The 18,701-nt window shown below is 48.9% G+C and overlaps 1 protein-coding gene across 2 annotated transcripts in view; it reads right to left on the bottom strand.

The window, feature by feature from the left end:
• LOC122392276 (tektin-4-like) overlaps positions 1-18,701 on the bottom strand; it is a 127,706-nt gene that overhangs the window by 16,867 nt on the left and 92,138 nt on the right. For both annotated transcript variants that reach the window (XM_043386966.1, XM_043386974.1), the window contains exon 8: positions 8,782-8,936. In XM_043386966.1, the coding sequence (XP_043242901.1) occupies positions 8,782-8,936 (155 nt within the window). The remainder of the gene's footprint in view (positions 1-8,781; positions 8,937-18,701) is intronic.

Below are 18,701 nucleotides of genomic sequence, written 5' to 3'. Positions count from 1 at the left end.
ATATTTGCTCTCAAATATGACGCGGCTCATACAATAACAAGAGTGTCTCTGATTGGCTTATTCGTAAATCAAGTGATACTTCACTTGAATGTGTGACAGGCGTTCAAAAGGCAAATGAGTAATGACGTCACCAAATGGCCGTTAATAGTTAAGAGATAGGGCCTTAGCTAAGGCCCACTTTAAATGAAGGGAACGAATTTCTTTAACACCACGAAACTGAGGATATTGCGACCAGGATATATAGTGGTTTCTGAGCCTGGCCGCCAACTTGGCTATCTCAACTCAGAACTAATGCAAAGGTGGGACAGTCCCTTTAAAGCACCCCTCTGACCAGTTCCAGTCACACATCCCGGTCGTGAGCTGTGGGGACAAAAATTTACTTCGGTAATTATTTCCTTAGAGATTTAAACGAGCGTATTTCAGAAGTCAATGTAGCCAGCTACCTCAAGAAGAGACTGTTGCGCTCACCCGATCCATTCCGACCGAGCAAACCACTCCGTACGCAGCCAAAACGCAACATTTCACTGTTCACATGCCGAAAGAAAGAACGTGTTCTTCCCTATACTACATATGCATAGCACTTCGTGCCAGCATGCTGTCCTCCCTCAGTGCTACTGCCTCTTTACTTTTATGCAAGGGATTACGAAGAAAAGTCGAAAGGGAAAGAGAAATAGAGAGAAGCGAGCGGCGAAGTGAGAAACCTCGTGTTTTCCCTGACCCCCATTCCATTCTATCGTCGGACAGTGAGCGGAGACGGACGAGTTGCTGCGCCCAGATGGTGCGTCCCATCAGGCGCGTAACCACGAGTCTGAAGTTACTGGGGACCACATGGAAGGCCGCGAAGACCAAATATAATATTTCAGGATCAGCCTTCGCCCGAGTGTGTGGGGGGAGATGGTGGGGGGCGTTTTTGGCCACACCTGCCATTTTTTTTTTTTGCGCGTGTAAGCACAACCGCGGCGCGCACCGACACAGGTAAACATGACACACTGAACCGGAAAATTGCACCTGTGACCCCTTCTATGCCTCTGAGATCATCTCAGGTCATGAAACATCTCCAACAGTTTTTTACCATTACTTTAGGTAGAAACATGTTAGAGCGTAAACACCATGGATGTGTTCAACTCAACAACACCAATCGCATGACATGCAACATGACCTTTTCCTTCCATGCGTCTCGACGAGACCAACGCGATGCCGGTAAAATCAGCGCCATGCTATTTTTGAGTCAAAAGTTATGATACAAAAACCTTTCCCGCAAAACGCCAACCTGGAAGCTAAACCGTTGACCTTAGGTCAAAACTGAGAACATTGCTCAGAAAGGTCTTTGAAAAAGCTATCGAATGCGCTTTCCCGCAGCACTGCAGCTCTATTGGTTCCTGACGTATGCGCCGATTTGTGAAAAGTTGTCGAAATTGGGAATAAAAGTTTGTGAAAATTTTACCTTTGGTGACCTCCAGTGACCTGAGCGATGACTTGATCAAAAATGACATAGGTAATTCTGAAAGATACTGTAGCGAGCTATCTGCTGCTTCTTACCGCGTCTTTCTAGCTTGCTTAGGTAATCTGGTGTGGCCAAAAAGCCCCCCCCCCCCCCACCATGGCTAAGCTGGTTGAGAGGCCCACCCGAGCGCTGGCTAAACAAAACATCCAGTTTTGTTTTCCGTTGACTACATATTTCTCTTCACGTCGATTTAGAGACAATATTTGGCTATTCAAGCAAATTGAGGTCGTCGGTTTTACTGGGGACGGTCCCCAGTAACCCAAAAGTTACTGGGGACCGGTCCCCAGTGTCCCCAGTGGTGGTTACGCGCCTGCGTCCCATCCCAGGGGTCACGCGATGAACGGCCAGCTCACGGGCGGCTGATTTTGTGTGGACGACGGCCCGCACTGAATATTGCAGCTTGGCGGTACGCTACCTTCCGGAGGTCACGTCTCCGGGGCGACTGACTTGGTGGCGGGCACAATAGGAGCACTGAGGCGGTGGGTAGAAGTGCAATGATCAACAGCCACCGTTTGTAATTAGAAACGTCGTCAGTCCGCGCCATCGGTTATCGCCATGATCTGCCGTCAGTACCGGGAAGAAATGTAGGAAAGGACGGGAAAATGGAAACGGTTGGGACGGGAATGTCCTGGGGTAGTGAAGGCTGGTAATGGATTGTGCGGCATACATGTATGCTGATTGATGAATTCAAGCCTATGCAAAACTTGACAAGTCAGAAGTGCTTAAAGTTTCAAATGCATGAAGATGGTGGGTGGGACCAAACAGCAACAAGCTCTGCTTAGCTGCAAGGCCTCAGTTGGCTTTAGTAATTACAATCTGCCCGAGGATCAAGGAAATATGCATTGCATACACCACATTGCGTATGTATTCATAAAATTGTATGAATGCAAAACTTCTCTGCAGGTCTCGGTTTCCCATTATTCCATAACCTTCACACACACACACACGAAGTTTATTGGCAAAGTGCATGAGGTACATTGAGTTTGCATTATGGAGAGTTGGCGCAAAAGCCATGGGCTTATCCCGTGGCGCCAAATCTCAGCTAATCTGTCCACTGTCTCCAATATCACTACACTGCTATACCGCCGCCGCCGTGTCTCGGATTGTCTCGCGCAGCCAGCCGCCCCCACGCGTGCCCAGCGACGGGCGCAGGCCCACCAGGCTCAGCGAACAGAATGGGTATTTTAGTATTCACCGGTAAATCTACCTGATTCTTGCAAAAAAAAAAAAATTGGAAGTGCCAAGCCACCAGCCGACCGCCCCCGCCACCGAGTCCGCGGCCGTGCAGGAGGACTTCAAGTTGGTATGATTTGGGTTTTAGTTTAAGGTTAAAGTTAAGGATGCGACGCAGGTTGTTGTAGAGTATGTCTCTTTGTTGGTCGTAGTTTGGACATGAAAATATAAAGTGTGTTACGTTTTCTTGAGAATTGCCACATGAACATTTATGATTATCTGTCTTTTGTATTTTGTACTTATGTTCGTTTAGTGCCGTCATATTAAGTCGTATTCTTGTGTGCATTGTGTAAGTGTCCTGCTGCCGTATGAGTAGTAAAGAGGAGGTTTGTTCATGCACATGAGCTCTGTGATCTTATTTCTGAAGTCTTTGTAGGGAAGATGCTTAATTGAGTATGGTAGTTGATTCCATTGTTTTCCTGTGAGTGTTATAAAGGTGCGTTGTTGTTTGGTTGTGCGTAGATGTGGCTGGGAATGGTGGGCGGCGTTCCTTAGCGTCCTTTGTGTGGCTTGATCTCGTGAATTTGGTAGAAGAGAGGTGACATAAGAGGGTAAATTTTGACGTCCGGGTGTTGATAGTTTGTGATAAAGTAGTAGTCGGTGGAGTTGTCGTCTGACTTTTAGTTTGTCCCATCCTAATTCATAACGTAATTTGTCTGAAGAGGTCCTAAAAAGTGCTCCCGTTATTAGTCTTGCTACCCTGTTTTGAAATGTCTCTAGTCTCATGGTGTCGTGAATAGTAATGTGTCCGTCGTAAACAGTGTCGCAGTAGTCTAGATGTGGTCGAATATACGTCTTGTAGATTGCGTCAAGAGTGTTTCGGGGAAGGAATCGTGCTATGGGATATAATGGACTAAGGGATTTGTTAACTTTTGTAAGGATGGCGTTTATGTGTTCGTGGAATCTTAAGTCTTTAGAAAAGGTCAATCCAAGGTGCCTGTGTGTGTTTGTTATGGGTATTGGAAGTCCTCCGAAAGTGAGTTTTGGTGATCATTGTTTGGCTTGTGAGAAAATGTTTGTTGTACTGTTTTGGAATCGTTGAATTTGATGGCCCATTCTTGTCCGTATTTTTTAATTTCGTCAAGGTCAAGTTGCAAAGAGTTTTGAATGGAAGTCAATGTTTTGCATGTATGGGAAGCGTAAAGTGATGTATCATCGGCGAAAAATAAAATATCATTTTTTTTTTGTACGAGTTGAGAGGTCATTGAGGTATAAAAGTGCAAGTAAAGGGCCGAGAACTGATCCCTGTGGGCAGCCAGCATTTATCCCGCGCCCCGCTGGGCTATTCAGCCATACGCGCCCTGCTGGGGGGGGGGGGCAGATTCTGCCCCCCTGTCTAACTTCCGAACCGATGGTCGTAGAAAGACGGGGAAAACGGCAATCAAAAGCTCTCAACAAGGCGGATCTTAAGAGCCCAAAATTTTTTGCTTAAGTAGGTCAGAGGTCAGGTCAAGGTCAGGTCAAGGGTACAAAATGCAAGTTTCTACAGTATCGGCCTTGCACCGTAGTTGCCGAAGAATGGACTGAGCCTGATTGCCCAAAACGTGTCCTTAGACTACCAAGACAATATTCGTTGCATACAATGTCATTCAAAGGTCAAGGTCAAGGTCAGGTCAGGTCAGGTCAGGTCACCAAAAACGAAATATAGAAAAGGGCATGTGCGACACATGTTTTATAGGTCATTTTACTCATATAATTCAATAGGCACACTCAATAAGTGATATGAACCACCTCTGGATGAATTTCAGGTCGAGGTCAGGTCAAGGTCAGGTCAAGTGAGGTCAAATTTTGAAGTTGGTTGTTAAGGCCTAAAAAGGTGTCTATCTGGTGCAGTTTTTCACGGCGAATCGAATTGTGCTATTTTTGTTTTCGTACAAAGTCTAGAACTTCCAAAAAAAATCATTTTTCAAAATTTTTGTATGTCGTAACGTCATAAAATTTTGAATAACTCTCACATTTTTGAACCGATTCCTCTGAAAATTGGTATGTACGTGCACATAGACCACTTCTCTGACATATATTCCGGTTTTTCGATACACTCAAAATTTTGGATTTTATAATTATTTTCCCAAAAAAGTCAGATTTTTGGAAAAATTTGGTCCAAAATCCAAAATTTTCAAAAAACTGAGATAGCCATTTGATAGATAAAGTAGAATCACGTATAACCTTTTTTTGTTACGTCTTGATTCCTTAAAAAATGAAGATGTTAGCGGCGGTTGAAATTTTGCCGTTTTTGAGGCGAAAATGGCGAACATGACGTCACTAAAACGTCAATTTCTCAAAAATTTTCCGACGGATTTCGCTCAAATTTTCAGGGAACGTGTCAAATTGATGCATGATAAGGTACTGAAAGTTTGACGTCGCTGGCGTGACGCGTTTAGAAGTTATTGGCGAAAAACGGGAGGGGGGGGCAGATTCTGCCCCCCCCCCCCCAGTGGGGCGCGGGTTATCTTACGGGGAGCTGAGAACGAATTTTGAATTTTAACTATCTGTATTCTGTCGGATAGGTATGATTTCAGCCAATTGAGAAGTGATCCTGAAAGTCCAAATTCGTTTTCACATGTTCCTTATTGCGTTTCCTTACATCGTTTCCTTATTCATTTCCAGATCATAGCGCGCGCGTGTGTGTGTGTGTGTGTGTGTGTGTGTGTGGGGGGGGGGGGGTGGGGGGGGGGCTCAATGACTCATGACTCATGAGCTCATTGACCAGCCACTACCAGAAAACACTGGCTGAGGTGAGCCAGGTCACAACGGGATAGCGCGGGGTGGAACGCCAATGAGACACAGGCCAGAGTGTTGTACCGCGGCGCAGTAACTCTCCCTTCAGGTGATGGGATGACGCGTCGTTAATTGGACAGACCAGAAAGAACCGGTCCCTGCCGACCCTGCTCGTGGCCAGCCTCATCACCCAGCCGAATCGATCACCCCCGCAGTCATGACGGTCCCGCATTTCAGAGAGGAAACCTCATCGGACTATGCAATCGACATGTCATGTTTCGATACACGCGACGAAAACGTGCTGCATTGAAATTGCCGTCAAACGTTTCAATTTCACGGCGGAAATGAACTTCGTATTCTAACAAAAAACAACAGAGAAACGGGAAAATGTCTAAACAAATGCGAATGCATCGTGGACATTTTTTCTTCTTTATTTTGTACACATTCTAAAAGCCATTTATTCTTGATCTTTTTTAAGATTATACTTCTGTGTAGATGCACTACATGGCTCCATCTGAGTTCCTTTGGTTATAGCTCGATCAGTAGCCCTTCATCCTTACTGGACCGATAAATTCTGCTAGAGAGAGCGCAGAGAGAGAGAGAGAGAGAGAGAGAGAGAGAGAGAGAGAGAGAGAGAGTGAGAGAGAGAGAGAGAGAGAGAGAGAGAGAGAGAGAGAGAGAGAGAGAGAGAGAGACAGAGAGAGACAGAGAGAGACAGAGAGAGACAGAGAGAGACAGAGAGAGAGAGAGAGAGAGAGACAGAGAGAGAGAGAGAGAGAGAGAGAGAGAGAGAGAGAGAGAGAGAGAGAGAGAGAGAGAGAGAGAGAGAGAGAGAGAGCCTTAGCCAACAAACCTGTTAACCCGCGAATTGCTGGGGGGGGGGGGCGTTAAACGCCTCTACTTTTTTCGCCGGGCCATAGCATAACAACGGCGCGCCGCAGGCGCGCCAAATTTTGGGTACCAGTAGGGAATTGATTGAAGCTTATTGTGACAAAGTTTCAAAAAAATCGGTCGGAAATTTTTTGAGATATCGAGGTTTTAGTGACGTCATGATTTCTGAGTTTTTGACAAAAAACGGCATATGTTCAAAAAATCATATAAAATCACAGAATAGACATACAGACATGCCGTAAACGCCATTAGACTGCCAATACCATGAACAATCAAATGGCTATCTTCGATTGTTGATTATCGTTCTGCATTTTCCAAAATCTTGAACTGAATCTTGGCAATTTCTCGTGACTACTTCACGACCATGATACATGCATTTCTTAAATTGAACTTTTTTAGCCAAACACGTACACATATGGTAAAATGAATGTCACCATCGTGTTCTACGCCCCAAATTACCTATAAAACATGTGTCACAGGCTGCGAATATCAGTTTTGATTTTCGGGGATATGTGCCTGCCCGGTTGACCTGACCTTGACCCTGACCTATGCTTGACTGACCCCTATATGGAGCTGACACTCTTGTAGGCCTTATATGATGGATTGTGCACCGTTTTGACAGAGTTTATGACGAGAGGCGCCCATTGCGAAGTCCTGAAGTCCATGCTACGACCTGACCTTGACCTGACCTGTGACCTCAAAATTCAACTTTAAAGTACTCATCTGAAGCGTCTCGTCGCGTTCTTTCGTTTGCCGCCTCGTGCGTTTTGCTGCGCCTATTGGTTCTCGAGTAATCGGCTGGGGGCGTTTAACGCCCCCCCCCCCCCCCAGCAAACGGTGGGTGGCGAAATACCCCAGCAACTGCCGGGTTAATCACTTCCGACCGCACGGAAAATCAACAAAATAAAAATACCACAATGTGATTTTTCCGGAAAAACGAGATTCTACCTGAACTAGCATGAACTAGCACATCCTCATTCGTCCGCACCCCTACCTCTACCCTGCCAGAGGATCACAAACCATGCTCCAGGGGTAACGACGTCAGCCCTGACCAGCCGGGCAGTGGCCGACGTCTCATCACACACCAAACAGACGGTCAACAGACGCGAACCGTGAGCTAACGGAGCTGCGAGCGGGCCCCGCCAGGCCTGCAGTTTGCCCTATATCACCGACGACAATAACCGTAAATCAGAGCTCGGTTCGACCGTGACGTCAGCGGGCGACTCATAGCGCGGCGGGGGCCGGCCCGGGAGCCGGCGGACGGACAGCTGTCTCTGTCTGTCTGTCTGTCTGTCTGTCTGTCTGTCTCGGGCGGCTGGGGCCGGCCCGGGAGCCGGCGGACGGACAGCCGTCTGTCTGTCTGTCTGTCTGTCTGTCTGTCTGTCTGTCTGTCTGTCTGTCTGTCTGTCTGTCTGTCTGTCTGTCTGTCTGTCTGTCTGTCTGTCTGTCTGTCCGCCCGCCCGTCCGTCCGTCCGTCCGACCCTACATACCTAGTGACTACGTCCATCTCATAGCCTTTCTCTTGGGCAGTAGTGCCTTCCAACGATAATGTAATTGTTCAGAGTGCTATAATGTGGACGATGCTATACATACATCCGTTACATGTCTGAGCATATTAATCAGAGGCCTTCATCAAATGTGAATTAGCGAGCTGGTACCGAGCGGATACGATCCAAGCCGTTCGTAAATATACAGCAGTTCTTTATGCAGACTGCAGATCAAAAAAAAAAAATCGCAAGCCTGCTAAGGCAAATTTAGTATAAGGTTGGACACAGATCGTGGGATTTTCCGAGCACCGATTGAGAGCCCCCACACACATCCCACTCTCGGACACAGAGCGGTAGTGATTCTCCGGCTCTCCGTGTACCGTTTTGGATCCGCGTGACACCGCTCGCCGACCCGTGCGCCCCCTGATCCTCCGCCGGCGACGGTGTCGACGAACGACGTCGTGCGTCGCTGCCGACGACGCCGGTGTCGTCAGCCGCCGGCGGCAGGGGGCGGCATATCTGTGCCGGGAGCGGGCCATCCATAACAATCAGCCGGTGATCGGCGGCGGCCGACGGCCCCCATGGCCACCGTCCAGAACCGGTCCCGTCCGCTGGTAATAGCTGCGGGTCTAATCGCGGCGCCGTAGGTGTATCTTTACTGCCGGTGTGTCGCTCGTGTGGGCGGCTCATACCATTGGAGGATTATAGTTGATAGCGGCTCCGTTGCGTCAGCCATTAGTTTTGACCTGATCATTACAGCGGAAGTCATCATTAATGACTCCCGATCTATAGAAGGACCGAGCTGGACAGAGCCATCACATACTCGTAAGCGCTGTTTTTGCTCCTCTCCGCAGTCATCAGCTCTCGATGGCCCCACCATCCACCGGCACTACAGCACACAACGAGGTGACCCACCCAGCCGCACCCCTGACCCCTCGCCGGTCTGACCTGCACTGCGGGTGGTCGCGCGATTCCTCCACGTTGGGCCGGAAGCCGCGGCGCTGGGTGCGGGTCTGAGCCACCATCAGCGGTCGCTCCAGATCATCGATGGCCTGCTTCAGGTCGGCGATGGTCTGCTCCTGGCTGACGATCTCCTGGATGACCTGGGAGGAGGGACGGGTAGTCAGATGGAGCTGTCGCGACAATGTGGCCTAATATGCGCCACGGCATGAATTCGATGGTGTATCTGCTGGAAATCCATTCAGACCCACGATCCCATTCGTTGCAAAACGCTCACGACTGTTCGGGAGACTGTTAGCCAGCCGGCAGCCGATGATCATGTTATGAAACATTTTTCAGCATATGCACATAAATTGAGGAATATGTCATTATGCAATAGGTATGCATATCGTCTGAAACATGTTTCGCAGCGTAATCTACAAGTATTTCTTTCAAACCTAATGAAAAATTAGTTGAAACGGTAATTGGTTTAAGTGGCGGAAATTAAGATCAAGCATCATGTTTACCAACATTACGTAATTATTCACTGCGTCCCGAGCAAAACTTGCAACAGTGTTTCAATTGGCCACAGCCGCCCCCATATCAGAGCACTATTATTAGCATCCACTGTCGAGCAGAGTTCGACAGTCAGTTATTTGTGCCTAGATTTCGGCCGATTGACAGATGTTGATTGCCAACAAGCCTGCGTCTGTCAGCCAATAAGCTGGTCAGCCACATAATGTTCTAGCGATCTATTTCATCCCATAACATATCCATGGTACTGGATCTAGGTATACCCACCTAAAAAGCTACATTGCTGGGTTTCCTGGGTTTCAAAATAATGATGCGGGAGCTACACCCGGTGACAGGACTAGCCAAGCAATTCCGTGTGCCGACCGGCACCTTGGTCAGCGTTTGCACTATATTTTTCAAATAATGACGAATGTCAATTGTTGATATCTATTCATTATTCAACTGCAAATATCCAACCTATAATTAACAGAAGCACAGTGACAAATATTCTAGTGAATGAAGTTCCAATGCAGAAAATATTTAACATTGTTACTTGTATTTTCTCTTTGTCTGGTTAACAGGTACACCCCTTTGTTTTCGTAAGTGGTAGCCATTTCAGGCTTATTCTAAAACAATAAAAAAAAAACGTTGGCATCGAGACGAGTCCAGCAAAAGTCACCGAAAAGATACCAAGAAGTCGACGGAGACGGAACTGAAGTTCTACAATACAAAACTTGGCCTTCCAGTCCCCTTTTTGGCACGCTCTGTGAACACATTCTGTGGCACTTAGAGCATCGTTTGAGACAATATTCGCTGCCAACTTTGTCGGCGGCGCTGACAGCGGTGGACTGCGGCCGGATGTGCGCGCACCAATGCCGGCCCCGACATCTCGGCGTGACAGCGACCACAGCAAGCGGCCGCGCTAGCGTCCAGAGATAGTTTGTGCGATATATCCAGCCTGGTATTCGGCTGCCGGTCAGCCGTGGTTATTCCGGGAACATCCTAACATAAGTGGGAGAGGACTGCCCACAGGGAACACCGCAAGGTGTACTTCACCAGTGTCACTGTGTCAACCGTGCCACTGCGTCACTATGTCAGCGTGTCAGTGTGTCATGTCAGCGGCCGCAGCTGTTGTAAACCGGTGACGGGCGATGACTGGACGCAACCGCTCTGGTGCTGCCTGCGACAGTAGGTAAATAAAGTGTGATCACGGCCCCGTCAGCCTGCAGTGCACTGTGATATTTAGTGGCACGCCGCACAAAGTTAGCCATTATTAATGAAACAAATAGCAAAAGCTAATAATTTCTTAAATCTTTCCTAATAAGTAAACTTTTGCAAACGGGCGACAGTTCTGTCACCCGTTTGCGACAGTTCTGTCGGTTCTAACCGACAGACGCTTTTTCACATCACTATTATTTCATTCGGAGGACAAAAACTTTATTCATTCTAATATCAACTAATCTTCCAGGCTACAGCTGCATCACGCTCGTATAGCATACGCCCGGAAACGTGATGCAATCTGTAGAAGTTCTGAGGGAATGTACCTAATCAGTTTAAGCTACAAATGTGGCGTGTTGCAGCAGGCGGGGCATCTCAGGTAGGAGGGTGGGTGGGCTGGAAAGCTAGAAATAACCGGTAACGCCCATCAGCCTCTCTTGACCTCTCCACGAGGGTTGCCAGCCTGAGGCATCACTAGCCCCACTCCCACCCCCACCCCCAGCCCGTGGCCGCCAGAGGCCGTTCATCCGGTCCCCACCAGCCGGTCGGTGGGGGAGGGGCAGTCAGGGGAGGGGGACGGGGGTTCTGTTTTACCGATTGGTATCGGAACCACCGCCTAATGGCACCATGTTGACCCGACCCGTCACTGGCCTCCCGAGGCATTTCTAGTTCCCACCAGACTGACGGCTCTCGAAATACACCGCGAGAATTTGGTTGAGCACCTCACGTTCATATTTCCTCAGCACCCTTAACTACGTTCACACCAACTGTATTGGCATTTAACGGCTCCAGAAAAATAATTGTGTTTAATTGTATTGATCATAAGCAATCCACACATGGCATGGCGAGTACTGCTCAGATTCCAAGGTACGCATCGTGTACTGAGGGTTTTTAAATGAACCGACATATTATGGTTTCCGAAGCGTACCTACTGGGCGAACTTTCATCGTGAACGAGATTTTAGCGAAACAGCCACTTCGTTGAATGCCACAAATACCTACGCGTATAAATAGATAAATAGAAAAAAAAATGGCAAACAAAAGCCAAGAATGCCACTAAGCACTCATTTCTTCTGAACATGGTTATCCTATTCATTTATCTAATTGCGCAGCCGCTATGTCTCATCTCTCCATTGCCATCCCAAGATCAGCGTTTCATCAAACCACTCGACCACTACTGACCGTTCCATCTCAGAGAGCTAGCTACTGGTCACAAAGATATCCCCGTCTGCGCCGCTGTCGCCTCTGAGCGACCCGGAAAAGTGACCTCGCTCCGGGACGATAAAAAGGCACCAGGAGCATCGGATGAAAGCACGGCACGAAGACTAATGAAATTGGAGAAACAAACAAAGAAACAAAGCCTTTGAAAACGACGCAATGTTAAGGAAATGCGACGGACCGGGAACCGCCGCCCGCAGCAGGAATTTATAAAACCTCGTCAGTCTTCAGGGATTTACGAAATGTCGAGCCATTCGTATTTCAGCCACACAGCTCAGCTAGGCTGTTGTGTCGACCAGTGAAAAGGAATACCAATTACAAATAAGATATTGCTAACCCTGAGCTTAGATATAAGTAGATACATTGTTTCAATTGCCAATAAACCTATAGACTCATAATAAATTGCAACTTTATTCGACAAATACTCTGATAAGCATCCGTCTGTAATTTGGTGAAGGCTGCCCAATTGAACTGACAGGCCTGGCCCAGACCCAATCCCGACGCCCAGAAATGGACAGTTGGCAAATCTCAAAATAGGCCCGCCATCCATCCAAATAAAATCGTATCAGAGCAGGCTATAACTCATTTCGTTTCCCAGTCGAATAAGTCTCCATCGGCCGGGCCCCATCCGTCTATTTTGTCTGACTGGCCACACCGGGTGGGACTGCCATGGGGCCAGCCGAGGCCAGAGCAGCCTCCGGGGCGGGGCAACAGCCGGCCGCCAACGCACTGTTACAGAACAGTTCAGTGACATATTTTGGCAGTCCAAATACATCATGGTGACCTATTGGCCAGTTCAGCAAATTTTCATTCAATAAACAATCATTTTATATAGTGGGACATATCGCTTCCGAAAATATCGCGTCTTTCAACATTGTTCGAACGTCTGCAATAATTGGTGAAATTTACAATTACCGAACAACTTTGATCCACTTTCATGAAAGGAGGAAGGCTCGTGTAGCTTGCAGCTGTGTAGACGTAGTAAGATGAAAGTAACTCGAAACGAGATATAAACAACCAGGAATAGGGTGTTTCACATGTTCAAAGTGCCATATTGCGAGTCATATCGATGTTCCCCTCAAATGTCATCTGCTCACAAGTTTCTGTGTAAAATTTCACTTCATTCTGATGATGTTTAGAGGTCGCACATTTCTGCGACTTTTCATCTCTGATTTTGTTTCTGGCCGTAACATGAGTAGTCTTCCTGCGAACTGATTTGGTTGAGAAAGACAGGCAGTGGCGGCGGAATAGGGGGTACAGGGGGTGCAGCTGCACCCCCATCGAAAAACATGGGGGTGCAAACATATCTTTTTTGCACCCCCAAAATCCATACAAGGGGCCCGCCGCACCATCCAATACATTTTCTCCTGAAAACCAGTGATCGGGAAACGAACACTGATGTGGAATCATCCGGGGTGTCTATTTATGGTCAGGAGCGCCCCGTGCTAGTCGGGGCCTCCACACCGGCTAGAAGTGTCCCGAGCCGCGTTTGGTTCTCCACACGGCATCTGAGGGCCCCCACGACGGCCTCAGAGGGCCCTTTTATGACGATCTCTGAGGGCTCCCACCTGAGGGCTTTGTCCCCTGGGGCCCTACAACGGCCACTAAGGGCCCTCGTGACGACCGCTGAGGGTCTCACAGAGACTCCAGGGGCCACGCTGGCCTCTGAGGGCCCCTATGACGGCCTCTGAGGGCCCTTACGATGATCTCTGTGGGCTCTCACGACGAACTCTGTCCCCTGGGGCCCTATAACGACCACTAAGGGCCCTCATGACGACCGCTGAGGGTCCCACAGGACTCCAGGGGCCCCACTGGCCCCTGAGGGTCTCTACGACGGTCTCTGAGGGCCCTCGTGACGGCCCTAGACCCAACTCAAGCCTGAGGGCCCATTTGGCTTCAGGCGGCCCAGCGACGGCCTCTGAGGGCCCCAACACAACCAGGCTGCGGGGGCTATGCTGGCATCTGAGGGCTCTGCAACGGTCTATTGAGGGCGGCAGGGCCCTAACAACGATGGCCTGCGAGTCGTGGAACTCAACCGGAAGGCGCTGCCCAAGCGCACCAAGGAAAGATGTGCCCCCTTCTCTGTGTAACGAGTTTTGGTGACAAAAGTGTGCGACCCCTAAATATACTTAAATTTGGGTTTCAAGCGTATCAATCGATTCAGTTTTACGGGTAGAGTTGGGGCAAAGTCGATATGGCTGAGTTTTGAACCAACATTATTTTACCATAGTGTAATGAAACACCCTAACCAGGAAGCATTTTCTCTACTTCAAGCTAAGTTAACGACCTAGTTTTCCAGTAAATCGCGCTTTTACCGCTTCAAGCCATTTCATAGTTTGCCAGGAGGGCTTTAGTACAAGCTTACAACAAGCTGTTTAACTAAACATTATGCGTATAATTGGTGCTCGCATTGTCCACTGGCAGCTAGCTATTCTTCTGCCCGAAACAGCCATCCCCGTGGATCCGCGAGTGGGAAGGTCAGCCCAAGCTGTGCCGGGAGTTGCTGCCGCCGCCACCGCCGCCTTATCTAAATTGGTGTATGAAAGCACTGATATGCGATATGCGGTTCGGCAATGTTTGGTGGTCGGTAGGCTGACAAACCATATGCCATAGGGAGAGAAGCGGAGAAAGAGAGAGAGAGAGAGAGAGAGAGAGAGAGAGAGAGAGAGAGAGAGAGAGAGAGAGAGAGAGAGAGAGAGAGAGAGAGAGAGAGAGAGAGCTACTGTCATCTTTTGTCGGAGATACGAAAAATAGCCCTCGACTGGTATACGATATATTACTGCAACAAAAACGTTTGCTAGCGATAAAGTGCATCCATATTTGGCTCGACAGGCAAAAACACTCAAAACACTCTGTGAGCAAAAGCCTTTCAATAGAGGTTCAGCAACGCATTGTCTGTGGAAAGCCAGTCTCATATTAGGTAAAGGTGTATAGAAAATCGTTGTGCCGTCAAACTATGCTGACGCACGGCACAAAGTGCGGACTCCCATCATCACACTATGTGACGCGCCGCGCGCGGAACGAACCTCCGTCACACTCTGTGACGCACCGCACGAAGTGCGCACCCCCGTCACACTCTGTGACGCCGTGACGAGACGCAGCTGGCGGCGTCACGAACGCCTCGACGGTCGACCCATGTCACTGTCGTCGCCTGCACGGCGTCAGCGGCGGGCCGTGTGGTATCACCAGAACCGTGCCAGACACAACACGGGCCCGGCCGACCGCAGCAGGAGGCATGACCGATGGCGCAGCATGAGAATAATCAGAGGAAACATTTGATTTTGTATTACAATATTGCAGTAATGCAATGGAAGGAAATATTGCATTCTGTCTTCAAACCGTTTTCTCGTAGCTCAAAATTATCGGATCGAAATGGAAAGATGACGTCTAATTTACAACTAATCAAGATCCGCTTGGCAAAACTCATGCTCAATTTCAAACACAAGATACTTTTTGCCGGCAGTCAAGCGATCAGGCTCTCTCTCGCCAAACCGGTCCAGTGAGGTGCCGTTTTGGCACCCCTAACCCTCCGCCGCTCTCACAAAGACGTGTCCTTTTCCATCGACCCACCATCCCGACCCATGGATCGCGCGGCTTCCCAGCCCGACCGACCGGCACCTATTCGACCCCATATCGCGGCAGTGTTCGCCTGCACATCGGCGCCTCTGTGCTACTTCATATCCGGGATCCGTAGCAGGCTGCCTGGTGCGCCCGACCGAGCACCGGCCTTCCCCGATCGACCGAGACTAATTAATAGCACTTCGCCGCATGCATATTCAGCTTGGTGATGACACGACGAAAATAAGGCCGCGCCATCGCCGCCGCAACTTTCACGGCGAAACACGGTGACAGCGCAAAGCCGTGAGCACCGATATTCCCAGAAAATGGCGAGAGCAGCGGGATGGTAGCGGGACTGGGAACACCCGCAGCAACCGCAGTCTGGCGAAGACCAGCATGATATCTCCGGGTCGGGGATATCATGAACAATATCTCCGGCTGCGTTTGGCGGTAGAGTAGAGACTGAGGTTGGGTAGCAACGCTAAGTAGGGAAAGCGGAGCGGCTGTGCCCTTGGAAGTCCTCACCTCGGTACGGACATTGGTTCACGGAGTCCGCGACGGACTCAAACTCGAAATCAGTGGACAAGGCCCGTCAGCTCCCAGACGGTGGCCGTCTGTCTGTCTGTCTGTCTGTCTGTCTGTCTGTCTGTCTGTCTGTCTGTCTGTCTGTCTGTCTGTCTGTCTGTCTGTCTGTCTGTCTGTCTGTCTGTCTGTCTGTCTGTCTGTCTGTCTGTCTGTCTGTCTGTCTGTCTGTCTGTCTGTCTGTCTGTCTGTCTGTCTGTCTGTCTGTCTGTCTGTCTGTCTGTCTGTCTGTCTGTCTGTCTGTCTGTCTGTCTGTCTGTCTGTCTGTCTGTCTGTCTGTCTGTCTGTCTGTCTGTCTGTCTGTCTGTCTGTCTGTCTGGCATTGTGTCAGTCAGTCAGTCAGTCAGTCAGTCAGTCAGCCAGCCAGTCAGTCAGTCAGTCAGTCAGTCAATCAGTCAGTCAGCCAGTCTGTCTGTCTGTCTGTCTGTCTGCCTGTCTGTATAGTGTATATATGCCTCTGTCCGTCTGTCAGTCGGTCAGTCAGTCAGTCAATTTGTCTGTCTGACATCTTGGCCAGCACGGTGGGACGTCCCGCGTGGGTGGAACAAACGAGTTGCCCATGCGGCGGTCAGTCCCGTCACCAACAGCCGGCTCCACCTGCCCCACAGTCCCGGGGGGACTGCCCCCCCCCCCCCCCAGCGCTCCAACATTGGATGAACATTGCGGGACCGAGAGGCCTCGAGATGAGTACAGAACCAACCGTTGTTTCCCAACATCAGTATATCAAAGACAACTTTGAAATTCAACCAAGTGGGGCATAAGCATGGGAGCACAAATGCTTGGTTAATGCTACGCAGCAAACATGGTTCATCATCTGTCGATTGTTGGAGCAATGTTAAGCGCGGCATGTTTTCTCCTCGCCACAAAGTTAGACTTGCTGAACTCCTGCCAACTTTGGCTACATAACTCCCACGCTATCAATATTGTTTCGATCACAGTGTAGCCGAGTCCAACGTTCGCTGAACGAAAACTTGCACCGCTGAAACAGGGCTGTTAACGGCCTTATTCTGTCCTGTAAACAGCAATTTCGCGCAGCCAAATCTCCAGATACGATCACATAAACATGCGTTATTTGCTGGCCACTTTCAGATACGTAGGGCCGATAAACTTTCCATTCATAAGGTCCACCTGCTGGCAGGAATGGTTATTGCTCAGATAAACATCTGGAACAAGTACAGGGTGTCCCCAAAAAATGTACCTCATTTGAAATGAAGATATCTCAGTGTCTGAGCATACAATGATCCTAAATTTGGTACCACATGAAAGCTCATTCCATAGCATTTTGTTTGATATAAACTATTTTACTGTACGTTACGTGACAGCCGAGTGATAACGGATGAGCAAAACCCTTACCATTTCGCACTTGAATTACTGCCAAAGTGTTTCTAAATTGTGTCTCAGGTCAACTGAAGACATCTCAGAAAATACGCACGTGATGATAACTATCATATATTTTATCAAAGCTAATTTCATGGCAGTTAATGCTCCACATCTTTCATTTTGAACAATGGGGCAACTGAGCAAGTCAAGTTGCAAAATTCTACCTCCAAACCGGCTCTGTGGTGCAAACACAGCAAAGTTAAGGGCCCACTTAAAAAGAGCTCTTCCCACAATTGTGCAAAAAGTGTGTGGACACCATCAGCCTCCAATGGCTACAGCAGGACGGGGCTCCTCCGCACACTTCCGAGATCCACACACGTCTGGCTCAGCGAGCGCATGGGTGATCGGATCATATCCCAGCGTGCCTACGTTCTGGCCGCCACACTCCCCAGACCTATCGCCTCTTGACTTTTATCTGTAGGGGTTCCTCAAGAGTATAGTATATGCAAAGAATCCTCAAACTCTGGACCTGCTGAGGAACTCGATCCGGATATGCATCCGGAAAATCCCGCTTGAAACATGTGCCCGCGTAGCCCAAGAGTCCTAAAGACGCTCCGCCATGTGTGCCGAGCGAAAGGGAGGGCACTTCGAGCGTTAGCACGGCTGAACCTTTAACTGGGATGTGATGCGACGTGTGTTTTTGTTATATTAGCAATGCATGAATGACACCTAGTTTCAATATTTCTAATGATTTTGTGTTTTGTTCTGAGTTGCTGAAAATATCGGCAAAACAATTGAAAGCTTTTTCCCAGAAACGCCCGTGGAAATAGTTGAAGAGCGAAATTGCAAGGGTTTTGCTCATCCGTTTTCACTCGGCTGTCACGTAACGTACAGTAAAATAGTTTATATCAAACAAAATGCTATGGAATGAGCTTTCATATGGTACCAAATTTAGGATCATTGTATGCTCAGACACGGAGATATCTTAATTTCAAATGAGGTACATTTTTTTGGGACACCCTGTATATAGGCCAATGGGCTGTCCGCCCCGGCCCGACCGCCGTCCACGACTCCCGAACGTGATATCGTGTTCTGGGTTATGTGCCATCAAGCCTTCAAGGATCAACTTTTACGGTCGAGCGCCGGCGTATCTCACAGGAAAAGCAAACACGGTCCACAGCGGGCTTCTGCAGCCAGGCGGTGTCATGGGACGGGTCGGAGGGTGGCTAACGGTGGTGAAAGCTGCGGAGTAGCTACCTGACCTGACCTGACACTGTTGTATGACCTGTCTGTCACTGGCCTGTTGTATGACCTTACACGGGCCGGTTATATGACCTGACATGGACATAACGCATCCCTACGAGACCCTGATACGTGGCTCTTGACATTCTTCTGGACCCTGACAAGAGGTCCCTGACATTCTCTCAATATCTAACGCGTTTTCATTATATTCCCAGACCTTGATACGCGACAAAGTCGTCTGGCGACATGCAAGGGTGCTGGCACATATAATACCGACCA

This window comes from Amphibalanus amphitrite, unplaced genomic scaffold (genome assembly GCF_019059575.1).
Source record: "Amphibalanus amphitrite isolate SeventyFive unplaced genomic scaffold, NRLGWU_Aamphi_draft 000022F_arrow, whole genome shotgun sequence".
NCBI classification, from domain to species: Eukaryota; Metazoa; Arthropoda; class Thecostraca; order Balanomorpha; family Balanidae; genus Amphibalanus; species Amphibalanus amphitrite.
This window is presented reverse-complemented; position numbering and strand designations above follow the sequence as displayed.